This window comes from Rhopalosiphum maidis, chromosome 4 (genome assembly GCF_003676215.2).
Source record: "Rhopalosiphum maidis isolate BTI-1 chromosome 4, ASM367621v3, whole genome shotgun sequence".
Taxonomy (NCBI): Eukaryota; Metazoa; Arthropoda; class Insecta; order Hemiptera; family Aphididae; genus Rhopalosiphum; species Rhopalosiphum maidis.
In genome coordinates this window covers 23,689,286-23,704,133 of record NC_040880.1, presented here as the reverse complement: position 1 = coordinate 23,704,133, position 14,848 = coordinate 23,689,286, and the positions used below count along the sequence as shown (strand labels likewise).

Below are 14,848 nucleotides of genomic sequence, written 5' to 3'. Positions count from 1 at the left end.
AATAGATTTGTATAATTATACAAGATAATATTTGTTACTTCAGGGATGATTACGATCACAGAACAGAATATTGGATATTAGGTGCTAATACTAACTTAAGAGTTTTCGGCTTTAGCATCCAATTTATCGTGACTACTTTAATATAGAAACTAATATTACAAGAAAATTAGACCTTTTATTCATGACAGAACATGGTTTAGTCTAAAATCCTCCCACCACAAAAAAAAAACAACATTCACATACACATTATACTCTGGCCCACGAGAAATCAGTATTGCATTTTGACCAAAATTTGTTTGATGTCATGCATCCCCATTCATTTTTCCACAGACAGCGTCGCTGCCAGCTATTCTAATGCATATAAAAGTACTGATCTCTCATAAGCCGGAGTATAGAGACATTGAAGTATGGAGTCTTCACTAGAAACAATAATATTGTGTTACCAATTATTATTTTTACAACTGATTTTATACTTTTATATATAATATTGTAACGATTCGGATCAGCACTATGATTGAATAGAACATGATAGTAAATTTACGAATAATAAAATAGCACTTGTCAACTCTAATGTATAAAGTATATAGTATAAACATAGACTCTCTTAGTATAACTAAGCCCTATCAAGCTTCCAGTGAGCACTCTACTATCAGATTACATGCGCAAACAATGAGAACTTTTGTACAGGACAGTATAGTATAACTTCAAAGATTTGAAGACTATAATTTAATAATTACATTCCTGATGAATTAAAATTAAAATTATTAAAAAAAAAAAAAAAATTAAGCGATTTGGTCGTGTTGCGATTTATGAATGGAGATAAACATAACTATTACATTTTACTATACAACAAAATATATTTTACAAACTTACTATCATTAATTAATAGTTGTTGGTTTTTCGGTTGATCATCACTATTCTCATTACAGACAGATTTGATCACATTCTGCTCCAAGACATCATTGAAATCCAAAGAATCATTATTTATGACAACAGGCATCATAGGTTGATCTAAAACTATGCAAATACAAATAATATAATGAAAATTAATTATTTAAAAATATTTAATGTAAGTAATTTACCCTAATTTAATATTTTGTTTAATTGAAAAAAATAAAAGTAAGCTTTTGATATCAATATCAATACTAAAAACAACTTTCATTCAAAAATATATTAAGCTTTTAACATAAATGTACTAAAGTTGTTAAAAAATATTTATAGATTCCACACTAAATAGGAATCATAAATCTGCTAAATTTTTATTTATTTATAATTAATTACTCAAATTTAAAATGATTATTTCAAAATAATAATTATTACTATGAATTAAATAACCATATTATTATATTTAATTGTTAGAGATATGCATATTGCATTTCAAAAACAAGTAAATGCCCACAAAAAGTATTAAATTTCTATGAATATATTAATATTATATAGAACACATTGTACCAATGCTTTATTTAAACATTATAAAAATTTAATTTAGATAAGACTTTACAAGAGGTAAGGCTACCTTAAAGATATTAAGTATTTTTAGTAAGTTTAAAACAATAATTTAGTAAAACATTATTTAAGTTAACCAATCATTTTACTCACATAATTTTAAGTTATTCAAATATAAGTTATTGCAACCAATATAGTATTTATATTTACCGCATAATACTATAGTGTATAAAATACAATATTTTAATATAATATATTATTATAATAATAATTAGCTATTTTAAATGCAGTTTTTCATTTTCATTTCTAAATTAAAATATCCCACAACCTGTTATAAAAAAATCTAACTAAACTGCAGGCGTATTTAGAATTGACTCGGAATAAAGAATTTGACCGCCAATAAACACGGGTCGAGATCCTCTTTTAATGCAACATCATAGTTTAACAATTATATTTTATAATTTATATATATATTGAATTGTAATCTTTAAATTATACCCCAGTTGGAGGGTACTAAGAAAAATGTGACAATATCAAAATATATAAAAGTTAACAACTAACAAGTTTTTAAACTAACTGAATGTATTTGTTGTTATTTTCTCTTCCAATCTCTGAACAAAGTATTTTCCAATCCAACAATCATCTCACAGTCCTAGCCTACTATCAATGATTTCTGAAATTCTTAATATATTAAATATAGAGGTAGAACTAAATTCTAGATATATTAAGTTGGCAATAAAAAACAATAATAAGATGAAAATTACTCAAAGTATATAAAACAATTTATATAAATTTATTTAATATATTTAAGCTCAAAATTGATCTGTGGAAGGAGTAGGAAGCAGTTGTAGGAACCATTAAAATATAGAACTATATGTTAGCTTATGAAAACAAGTTTATCCTTAAAAACCAAAATTGTATTATTAGGATAAGAGGTATATTTGTATTTTATATTAATAAAATAAACATATATACACATATGTGATAAAATAAAGTATGATAACTATTTTAAAAATGAGTAAACTATTATATTTCAATGATTAAGAAAAAAATGTAATTTATTTTCTTTCAATTGTTAGTAAAATACCGACAAGGCAATTATGATACACAATAAGAATACAATTTACAACATAATGCAAAGAATTATAAAAAATTAACAATATCTTAACTTATTAGTATACAAATATGTAAATTAAAATGATTTTATTAATTAAATAAATTGTACATCACCCACTTTGTCCACATAATCTCTAGATTACATTTTGCACCCATTAGTAAAAGCAATTCTCTATTTACTTTGATTTTACTTTAATTAATCAAAAATTTGTGGTTGTTCCTACTTAACATATCTACAAATATTATCACGTGTCTCTGAACATTGGAAATATACCATAAATCTTAATGATTTGTTGCGGTACCAAATAGTCTATGATGATATACATAACAGTATTGAAAAATATCCATTATCAAAAAAGTTTATGATCATTTAAAATATCAATTAATAAAAATTCATGTAAGCAGCAATCTATAACAATAATAGTAATTTATAATAACATATTATGAGGAGAAAAATAAATAACGAACCAGTTATGTGAACCCAGTACTAAAATAAAATTAACTAATTTGATGCATGAATCATCAAAGAAAAAAATCTATTTTCACTATGATGCAACTGTGATCACAGTCAGCAAAGTTTGTAATTAAAAGAATTTAAATGTGAGTTATGTAATTAAGTGGTTCTAAAAAAATTGAGTGTACAATAATAATGTACAATATTAACTGAAAAATTGAAATACATTAAAAAGCCAGCAGAAAGAATTAATGACTTAAGTATTTGTTATTTTTTTTAATTTGAAAGTGATTAATTTTAGTTTTGATGCAATTGTATTGAAAATTACTTTAATGGTAAAATTAATACAAGTTCGCTTATTATCTTTGCAAATATATTGGATGGTTATTTGAAAATAAGATTAAATTAGGGAGATTTGCAGGTGAATAGTATAAAATTAAGATATAATATGAAATTATACTAATTCTTTTAATGAGTTATAAGAAAAAATTATCCTTATAAAAAAGGTACATCAATTAAATATTTAAATTTTTATGTGATTAAAGAAAGGAGTTTGCTAATTTGTTGTCTTAATTTAATTCAAAAATACTGATTCCGATATCAGTTTATACATTTTGTTATACAATATTAGCTGACAATGATCCATAGGATTGAATTAGGTAACGTTTGAGGCACCTTTATAAAATTATTTTAAGAAATCTAATAACAAGAAAAAAATATAGAGAATAATAACTTGTTAGAGATAAACGAGTTCAGAAATATATTTTTATTGGCGACTAAGTTATGAGACGAAATAATTTAGAAGGAATGATTACCACCTAATTCTGTTTGGGATAAAAACCATACTGAACAATGACCAGTTTTTGTCAGCAGTTGGGCAATGCTATGTCCTTATCTCTCAACCAAGTACCATTTGTACACTTGCTGTGTAATGAAACTATACCCATGTGCATAAGGTGACTTCTTATCCTGAATAGAGTATAAATAAAATTGGTTACCTATACGGTAGGAATTTGAGATAAAAGAAAATTAACCAAGATAGATAATACAATTAATATGTATGGACTAAATTCTGCTATAGTATGTTTTTTATGTTCTTTATATATTTTTTAAGTTATTAGGTTAAGTAGAAGCTATGTCAATACTAATATTTCATATATTATAATTTCATTAAATAAGTGTGAAGGGTTTAAATTACATATTTTTATTTCATAAGATTTTATAATTACTACCAATTTGTATTTTGTTAAACAATAATTTTTTTATCATATTATTTCTAAATTAAATGAAAAAAAAATAACCTTAAACAATAGAGCGATTAAACAGTGTAATAGCACCCACTATTTAAAGTATTATGATATAAACAATTTCAATTTTTAGTGCAATTTTCAAAACAATTAAAATATATTAAATAAATTTAAATAATCTTAAAGTGGCAGTACCAATTATGTTAATAATAATGAGATTATGAGATTATTCAGTTAAAAACAGTAAAATAATTTTGTGTACATTATTTACTATAAATTTATCAAATTTTCACTACATAGAAGTAAACTCTAAATTTCATACTATTTTTATTTTCTTGAATAAATCAAAAAATGAATCTACAGATAAATAATTTTCATTGTTTTTAAATTACAAAAATAAAAATTATATGCACATATTTCTACAATGTGTATGGTAAAAATTAGATAAGGTTTACTATAAATGATTAGGTTATTACTCATGACATTTTTAAAATTATATACATAGTAAAATCCGCTTATTTGGGACACCACAAAAAAAAGGACAACTGCTTAATAGGGACAGATTGGCATAGTCCCGAATAAATGTATCAGTTTATTAGTTATTTGGTTAATCAGGACAGTCGGATAATGGGGACAAATAGGTCAGCGCCCAATGTGTCCCAATTAAGGAGATTCTACTGTATATATATATTAAATTTAAAACAATCATATAGACTTAGATATCAATTTTATATATACAAGGGTAATAACCCTAAATTGTACCTTCATGATTTCGAACAGAATTGTTAAGTTTTGACTTGGTTAGCATATGGTCCAAAACATCAATTGCAACTTTTTCTTTAGTTGAGAAGGTATCCAAGAGTTGTGTGAAATCATGGTCTAAAATATAAAGAAAATAAACATATTTTAAAATTTTGTATATTAATGAAGACATCTAAAAATATTATTTATATTTTTGATGTAACATAGTGTAATGTTACTTAATAAAACAAAGAAAGTAAATAAAGTAGACAATAAATACTAATAACCTCAAATTAAATTAATTTAGAGATGAGCAAATACCAATAACCAATATTGGGTATCAGTTTATTTTTCAAAAAGTAAAACTGATTAATTACATATTTTGATACATCTTAGTTAAGTGATCACAATATTAATTATTACTACAATTTAAAATGATATACAAGTTGAATAATATCGTAATCATATTCTGCAAGTTGTGGATATTAGAGAAAAAACGATTGATACTAAGCATAGCCAACCGAGTCAAAATAATTTGTTTAGAGTTTATTGCATCATAGATTTCTTATTTTTATAAACTAAACTGTAAATTAATGAATAATTGAAAATTTAATCTTAAAAAATATTTTATAATTATTCAAACATTTAAAAAAAAATAATTAAAAATTTAGACATGCCATTTAAGTATATAATTTTTATAATATCAAAACCAATAAACATTCTATACTGTACATATAAAACGACATCACCACTGTTCAGAACGCATTCTAACGGACGCCATATTTTTTTAATTACATGTTTACAGCATCATTATTTCTCTATTTTTTATAAACTAAAATGTTATATGGTAAGGAACGTGGAATATAACCATGATTTTAAGATAATATACTGTACCATAACCATAGACAAAAATTAGGAGCTTCAAAATAAAAAAAATTTAATATAGCACTATGATATATTACAATTTATTTTAAAAATTTTCTTTTGTCATGAAATCAATGGTATCTGCATGTCAGGAAAAATTATGGACAAAGTATTCTGATAAACATTCCGAGATCTGCAAAACCTAACAACCAAAAGCGCTAGTGTTTCTTATTTTATATCTGTTTCAGCCAATATTTTAATTCAAACCATAGCCGGTTGGTTCATCGTTACTACTCATCATAAAATACTATCATTGTTTAACCTGTATATCTTAAATTGTGATGGTTTTATTATCAATGATAATAAAATACAAATTTATAAGCAATTATATTAATTACACAAATTTATTTAAATTATGTATCATATTATTTGCTTAGTAGCAATATATTAATAATAATGTTATTTTAGATGTAATTGAACTTCATGGTTCGAAAAATATTTCAATATTATACTAGAAAATTCATTATAAAGAATTAATCACTAACACTTTAACTGCTGACGTCAACAACCTATATTAGTTTTTGATCTCTCAATACCAGCATACAACAAGCTATTTGTACTAGCCCCTCCACATATATAAACGGTCGAAATTGTTTAATTCGTGGTGATTTGAGATAACCTGGGTATTTTTATTATACTCACTACTATTATTACAAAAAAATGTTTCGCATAGGGGAATCGCTCAGGTCAATCCATGCCACAGTCAAAATGTTAACAGAAATGCTTTTATAAGTCACAGTCACATAATTTATATCAATTTATGTTTCAGGTAAAGATTTATAATATCAGATAGTGTATCCAACAAACTAAAAATGTCAGATTAGCTATCACTATCAAATATTTGTGAATTAAATAAATATAGTTATTACTTTTATCATCTTTTAATGATTCTTGTTCTTGAATTATTGATGGTTGTGATAGTGATTGAACCTAAAACAATTACCAATAATTAAAAATCATTAGAAATATACTTAACATTATAAATAACAAATATCATCAATAAGGATTTTGACTACATACATTTTTTTCTTGTTCGGAAGATATGATTGATTCTGTTCCAACAGAAGAGTGCGATTCATTTTCAGGTAGTATATTTTTGGATAAATTTATATCTTTTGGTAATAAACTTATCACGCCTTCATCCGAAACCATAACTTTAAATTTTGTTGGATCAAAATTTAATCGATTTACTACTAAAAAAGGTTTATTTTCTTTTTTATTCTTCTGCAAAAAAGATAATAAATAACTTAATTAGGAGATAATTTATAACTAATAATATATAAATAATTTTATAAATATAAATGTAAGAAATAACATATAAATTGGATTAACAATAAATTATTATTAATATTATCAAACATGCAACTATAGACTAATAATTACATAATACTAATTTTAAGTATATACCTAATTGTTAAAGTAATGACAATTGGACCAACTTTAAAAATCCAATTTTCTTAATTTGAGTTTCATAATTTATATATTTTGCTATGATAATACACAAGAAAAAAAACCTTGACATAATATGAAGTTAATATGCAATTTACTCAAGCAAAAATGTATAAAATAAAATGAAAATTACTTATTAAAATGTATTGGAAATTTTTTATAAATTACTTTTCTATGTCTGATTTTAACACATTGTAATGAGCTTATTTTCTACGATAAAGTAAAGAGCTATACTTAGAATAAAATTATATCTATTTAATCTATATATAATAATCTATTTAAGAAAAATCCTACTACTCAATATATAAACTTCTTGAATTAGTATTACTCAATCAATATAAGTTACAAATTAAAATATTTTAGATGTTTTTTACCCTATATTATGTTAGCCAGTTGTCTCTAAAATTGATTATAAATATTAGCATATATTTTATGCATTTGATTGTTCATACCGAGTGTATGCACTTATACCAGGGTTTGAAATGTGGGCGATTCAGACTGATTCCATAGACCAAATTTAATTTAGCATATAATGATATATTTGGATGGTTAGGGAATATTTTTTCATAACTGCATAAAATGTATATATTTTTTACAATCTTAGTAAATAATCAAATTATTTCACGTTTTTATTTTAGAAATGGAATTTTCAAATACTGCCATACTGGCGGAAAAAAAAATAACTGTCAACACCAGGGTATAACATTTTATTTTATTTACATACTGTGTTAATTTAAAAAAAAAATAGTATTAATTTTTTGGTTACACTGCAAATGTTGTTATATTTTATTTGTTAAACTGTTTTAAAAACATATTATGATGTTTTTTTATATATACATTTAAATATTTTGTTGATTAGCTTAGATGTTGAAAGGTCCAACACTCTTAATTTTGTTATATTTTATTTGTTCTAATGTTTGTAATTGTTTAAAGTAATATAAATTTATAATGCATATTTGAGCATATTTTTCAATTATTTGTGCATGTTAACACATATTTTGACCTTTTTGCTTTGTATATTTGCATCATATTTGCCATATTTTTAGTACATATAATTCCGGTCTCTAAGTATAAGTTATAACAATTTAATTATCTTTAACTTGTTTCAGTAATGTGGTATAACAACAAAAAATGTATTACATAAAATGTAACTTGTATAAACTAACATGTAAGGTTATAATTAAAATGAAGAAATTATGAAAGTTAAATAACAAAATATTTTAGATGATTTTTATCATTTATACATTTAATAAATTACTTTATTTTATCAATATCATACATTCTTTATTCTTTTACGTCTATACACCGTCCTCAAATATATGGATCTCTTACATAATACAGTCTTCAAAAAATTTCAACTTTAAAATTTTTTTTTTTTTTAATTCTTCTAGTATACTATACAATATAAATATAATTTGTATCATTAATAATGAACAATTTCATAACTGGAACAATGTAATTACAATAAAAATCTAGATTTTTAAAATGACTAGATAAAATTATTAAGTTATAAAACAATACCTTTGTTAATACAGTGAAACCTAACTCAATGGACACCTGTACATAACAGACCCTCTCATAACAAACAAAAATCCTAGTTCAAATCTGAATGTAATATCATATTATGCATATACAAACTACCAAACAGCTTTAATACAGAAAGCAATTAAGTACCAGTGAAAACACAGATTACAACCAATTGCATTATCGCCAATTTCAATAGCATTAATTGCGAGTACCTATTGAATTTTTGAAGTTGAAAGATACAATTAAATAGAAATAAATTGTAATAATATGTATGAATGAAAACCATAATTAATTCTAATGTTTTTATTCAGTTTTTATCGGTTTGCAGTCAGAGTTTACATATTTTTCTTAGCAATGGCACTTACGGTTACCACGTAAATCTTTCAAGTTAAAACAAAAGGTGAACATTATTCATTGTAAAGAGTCTAACGATTTGTCTATTCCTAAACATGCTGATAAATATTAAAATTAAATTTATATTGTAAAGTATATGTAAAATATACGTAAAATAATTTAATTTTCCCTTAAATAGATATGTTTCTAATTTTAGCTATAAAACACAGAAACCTGTAACGGACACCATTTATAAAAGACATTTATTTTGGTCCCGTGACTGTCCGTTATATACAGATTTCACTGTATTACATTAATAAAGAAATATACATTTTAATGAGAAAAAAATTGAATAACCATCTACTTCATATTAAATTTAAACTAAAAATTAATTAATTTACTAAAATAATCTTATTTTACATTTAATTTTCTACTATTTCTACAAATTCTATTTTGTTTAATTACTTACAAGTATCTCTTCTTTTATTCTATTACTTTCTTTAATCTTCCTGCTATAAAAATAAAAATGTATTAGTATATTTATAAATAAATAGAAAGAAACTTTTAGTAGTTTCTATAATTTTATACTTACTGTTGATACGCATTGTAGTTCTTGGCATATATTTGGTTTGCTGCAGAGTCAAATCTTATTAGAGTATTTTTATTCACCGGCATGTCCCATCTAAAACATATTGATAAATAAAGTATTAATAAATTTAATTTATTTTAAATTTAAAAATATAGATGGACTAACGATTTAGCAAACTTCCAGAAATGAACTGAAAGGTATTCAGATTCTGGAATTATTTTCTGTATTTCTGCACGGTAATATTTATCCTTCCAATTACAAAAGACTTTTTCGCCTAAAAAACAGATAAAAATGATATTTAACAGATTATTAATATATATTTACTATTTGCTAACCATTATACAAAACAATTCAACATAAAATTAACAAGTATAAATCTTGATCTTATCTATCAAAAAAATATTTTTTTGAACTAATAGTTAAATTTTTAACTATAAATACTTAGTATTTATATTATCAATCAGTACCTACGTATTATAATATTATTATCTCGATGATTATGTAGTAGCTTGTTACCTACAAATAAAAATTGTAGTTGAAAAACTATTTCTACTTCCATTGCATAGTAAAAAACGTACAGTATTAAAACTAAAAACAGATTCAAATATGATTTAAACCTAATCAATTGTAAAATTGTATGTAATCAACTATACACGATTTTGCGATTAATGATTTAAGATCTATATACCTAAAAGTAAATTATATTACATGTTAGTATGATTACATAAATAACGATATAATAAAATAATATAATAATATTAATCAATTGAAATTTTATTTATTCCAGAATCATTTAATAGTTTTAACCATAGCAAAAATTTCTGTTAATCATCTCCAAGATAGTACACCAAATAAAATAATCTAAATATACTATTTTACATTTTCAACAGTCATAATGCTCAACACTAATATTACCTTAACATCATTATTGATGATCATATTAATCATATATATAAATAAAGGTAAGTACAACAATAATTTTTGTTGTTTTTTTCACTTATTTTAAATACCAAATAGTTGAAATTTTGCTCAGTCACAAAAAAAAATATTCTTTTATCATAGAAATATGCTAAAAAGTAAATACCTACAAATTTAATTTTAAAACAAAAAAAACAAAACATAGGTAATATTATAAATATTATTATAAATGTATTTAGGAAAAAAACTTAACTTAAAAGTATTGCAGACAAAAGCATAGGTAGTACACATTCAGTACCGAAACAATAATTGTTTGAATATACAACTTAAGTATTAAATGTTAATGTTAACTCTCAAATAACCTATTGCTAACTTTTTATAGCAAATAATAATACCAAATTTAAAAACATAAATTATAAAATAGGTAACAACGGAAATAAGCATATTTTTCTTTTCGAAAAATGAATAATACTATAATCTTTAAGCTTTTAAAAAATCACAATCAATGCAAAAATTATCCAACCAATTCAATCCTAACATATAGCATACTTTCATGTGCAACCTTTGACATTTTTAATATAATAGAAACAGTACACGTTTATCAGATCTATGGCAATTAGTTGAATAACTATGCAATGCAATTAAATTAAAACAAAACAAAAATCAACAGTTAACTTTTGTAAGCAAAAAAAAACCAAAACAGAAAACATTTCCTATTGACATACCTAGTCATAAAATAAACATAAGTATTTCCTGAGGTTTCATTAATTGCTACAACCAAAGGGATCAAACGGCTGTACCTAAACAGCAACATTGTGTCACCACTGTACACGTCTAATCGTCTGAGACCAAAGAGAAAAATGTACCGCGGACCAGAAGCGGGAAACCTCGGACATGATTGTCTTAACATACGAAAAGAGTCGGTCGGTACATAACGCCAAGCATAGGCGATCATGTCGCGAAATGCGCGTACATAAGAGTACTCTCGACTGAGGGAACCTTCGAAAAAGTATTGAACAAACGTTTCGGGCGGAACATTCGACTCGTCCGAGTACACTACCCGCCGGTCGTCAACGCATAACTGAAAATCGCGCCAATGCTGTTGTGCGCGTTTGTATTTCTAACAATTGGTTACCTTTTCGAAGTGGAGTCGGATCTTGAGGCGGCATTTTGGGGAGCTCCTGAGCCTTTGGGGTCGTCTTGGCGGTCCGAGTAGTCTTGGCAGTCCGAGCCGTCTTGGCGGTCCGAGCCGTCTTGGCGGTCCGAGCCGTCTTGGCGGTCCGAGCCGTCTTGGCAGTTCGAGTCGTCTTGGCGGTCCGGCCCGTCTTAGTTGTCTTGACCGTCTTAGTTGTCTTGGCCGTCTTAGTTGTCTTGGCCGTCTTGGCTGTCCGAGCCGTCTTGGCCGTCCGAGTCGTCTTGGCCGTCCGAGCCGTATTGGTCGTTCGGGCCGTCCGGGCCGTTTGTTTTTGTCGGGATCGAGGAGGCATGGTTGGATAATCTATGTGTCGGCGGTATTTCCCGTTGCCACCGCCGCCGGAGCCGACGGTGCAGCTACGGTTACTCGCCGGAGTTAAGGGACGTCAGCCCTACCGACGATGTAGTGCCGCTGCTCTTCCCTCTTGACAAACGAGACTGACTGGCCGGTGTGGATCCGTCGAGCGCGTAACGAATGACTGATTCGGAAAATAAATAATGAATAACAAATTGATTCGGAAAAAAATGCGTAGGTACGGAACGGACAACGAGCGCACACAAGTGCAGCAAGCTGAACAGAAAGAATCGCGATGATATTACAGCAGTAGGCAGTGCCGATACGCAAGACAACAAGTCAAGACGAGCAAACACGACCACCGAGCTGAAATTCTCCTGCGAGACTGCGAGACAGCGTCACACCGAATTTCGAGTCGTCTTGGAAAACACGAATGTGTGTGCTCTACAGGCGCCGGCGGCCGCGGAACACTGCAGTATTACTACGATGTTTTCACGGAGATCGCGCTCTACGGAGGTTGTCGACTATTGCCTCCACTCCCACCACCGCTGCCACAGAATGCGCGATAACTGATAAGCGCGTGACGCGGATATAGTATATAGGTATATCAACACTGCTGTAGCAGCGCGCGGTAATCGATCGAACGCAACGAAAGGACATCACCAAAATTTATAAACATGCAATAATATAATATTATCAACACGAAATAAATAAAATGATTTCGTTAATTCGGTGACATCTTATAAGTTATTACTGTTATATTATATTATTATATTATTATTATATAATTAATAATTTTATTGAAATAATATTATCATGACGTAGGATTGAATTCAGGACGGTGGAGGTTGGCGGGTACCTAGCTCCGAGACGGGTTGCATTAACGAAGAAAAAATGTATTAAATCGCAATAAAAATATATTGAACACTTTTTTTTTTATTTTATTCCGATGGCCATTTAAGTATCAATGTAGTTACGAACCATTTAATATTATTTATTTTAAATTTGTAAGTATATTGTGTTCTTTACAAAACTAACTACGAAGGATATCTTGACTATAGTGGTTACTTATAAATCTTAAAAATTAATTTATTATTCTTATGTAATGTACATACTTCATTATTTTGTACCTACAAGTAATATAATGAATAAAATAATAAACAATACTCAATAGACCTAAAATATAAATGTAAATTGTAAATAATTGGGATTTAAAAATAAAATGTAATACTTGAGTAAATACCCGCGTCATTTAATCTTTACACATCAATAAGTTTTCACATGGTTTTTATTCGATCGCCTTACACATAATTTATTTATTTTTACACAATATTTTGTGTGTTTGCTCCACTAATTGTATTTCTACGAAATTATATTTGTGATAGGCCTATTTATTATATACCAACTAAAAAGTTCTGAGTACAATAATGGATTCTTTTAATAACCGAAATAAAAAGTACCATGTATAAAATGAAAATTTATTTTTCTATTTAAAATTGAAATTTCTCCAAACAAATAACATATATATTTTGTATTATACGTAATATCATACTTAATATATTATGTGATATAATACATGTTCAAATTTATATTTTTATCATTAATTTAACTATTTAATTCACTCGAGCTAATATTTAATAATTTATATTTTTATAATGCAATTCCATATGATATTATAATTACCCAACTTCATTACGTATATAATTTATTATTAACTAAAATTAAATAAGTAGCTATTAAATTGTAGATACTATTATTGACTATTTGATTATATATAAATTGTATCTATAATGATACTATCTACAGATAATATAATTAAATACTATTTAATAAGCCAAAAATGTATTATCCTAGTCTTTATTTATTTGGAGCACTCATAATATATTCTACTTAAATACCACCAAATTTCCTATCGACTCCAGTCCCGAAATCCTAAGCCTTCTTTCAATTATTGATATGATAATAAATTGTACAGCCATGAAATTGAGTTCCTGAAAGTTAACAGCAACAACCCTTTATTGATAGGACCTATCATTAAACGATTTATACGTACAGTTTAAACTGCAATTATTAAAAATACTTCAACGAAATATATTATTTACTATTACTCAAAAATATTCAACATAATAGACAGTACTTTTGTCAAACATATTAGACGGGTATCTAGTTTTGAAAATAAAATTAAGTATTAGTAATAAATAACATTAATAATATTGGGTATATTATTATTATTATTTAAGTGTTTTAAAACATTAAAATCTATTTATTTAATTTTTGTTTAAGTACGCATATTTTAAAAATTGAAATAGCTATGTAATAACACTATTAACTAAGTGTGTTTCAATATCAAATTATTAACAATAGTTTTGAGGAAGTATCGATCATAAAATTAATTTATAAAATATATTATTACTTATTAAACATAATAATTATTATTAGTGTTACCAGTTTTGTTTATATAGTCTTATAATATGAGTACTAATATAATTATAATATATTATATTATTTTGTCAATAAATAATGAAATTGAAACGATAGTCACGAAAATAACTCGGGACATTGTACATTTCTATTTTTCAATTAATTTAAAATTATATTATCAAATATACGGGTTT

The 14,848-nt window shown here is 25.9% G+C and overlaps 1 protein-coding gene across 11 annotated transcripts in view; it reads right to left on the bottom strand.

The window, feature by feature from the left end:
• Positions 1-12,693, bottom strand: part of LOC113551707 (serine-rich adhesin for platelets-like) — a 54,440-nt gene extending 41,747 nt beyond the window's left edge. For all 11 annotated transcript variants that reach the window (XM_026954114.1, XM_026954166.1, XM_026954139.1 and 8 more), the window contains exons 1-8: positions 11,880-12,693; positions 9,992-10,100; positions 9,830-9,919; positions 9,707-9,749; positions 6,949-7,152; positions 6,798-6,858; positions 5,026-5,142; positions 874-1,017 (exon numbers count right to left, since the gene is read on the bottom strand). In XM_026954114.1, the coding sequence (XP_026809915.1) occupies positions 874-1,017; positions 5,026-5,142; positions 6,798-6,858; positions 6,949-7,152; positions 9,707-9,749; positions 9,830-9,919; positions 9,992-10,100; positions 11,880-12,231 (1,120 nt within the window). In that variant the 5' untranslated portion in view covers positions 12,232-12,693. The remainder of the gene's footprint in view (positions 1-873; positions 1,018-5,025; positions 5,143-6,797; positions 6,859-6,948; positions 7,153-9,706; positions 9,750-9,829; positions 9,920-9,991; positions 10,101-11,879) is intronic.
• Positions 12,694-14,848: the final 2,155 nt, after the last annotated feature.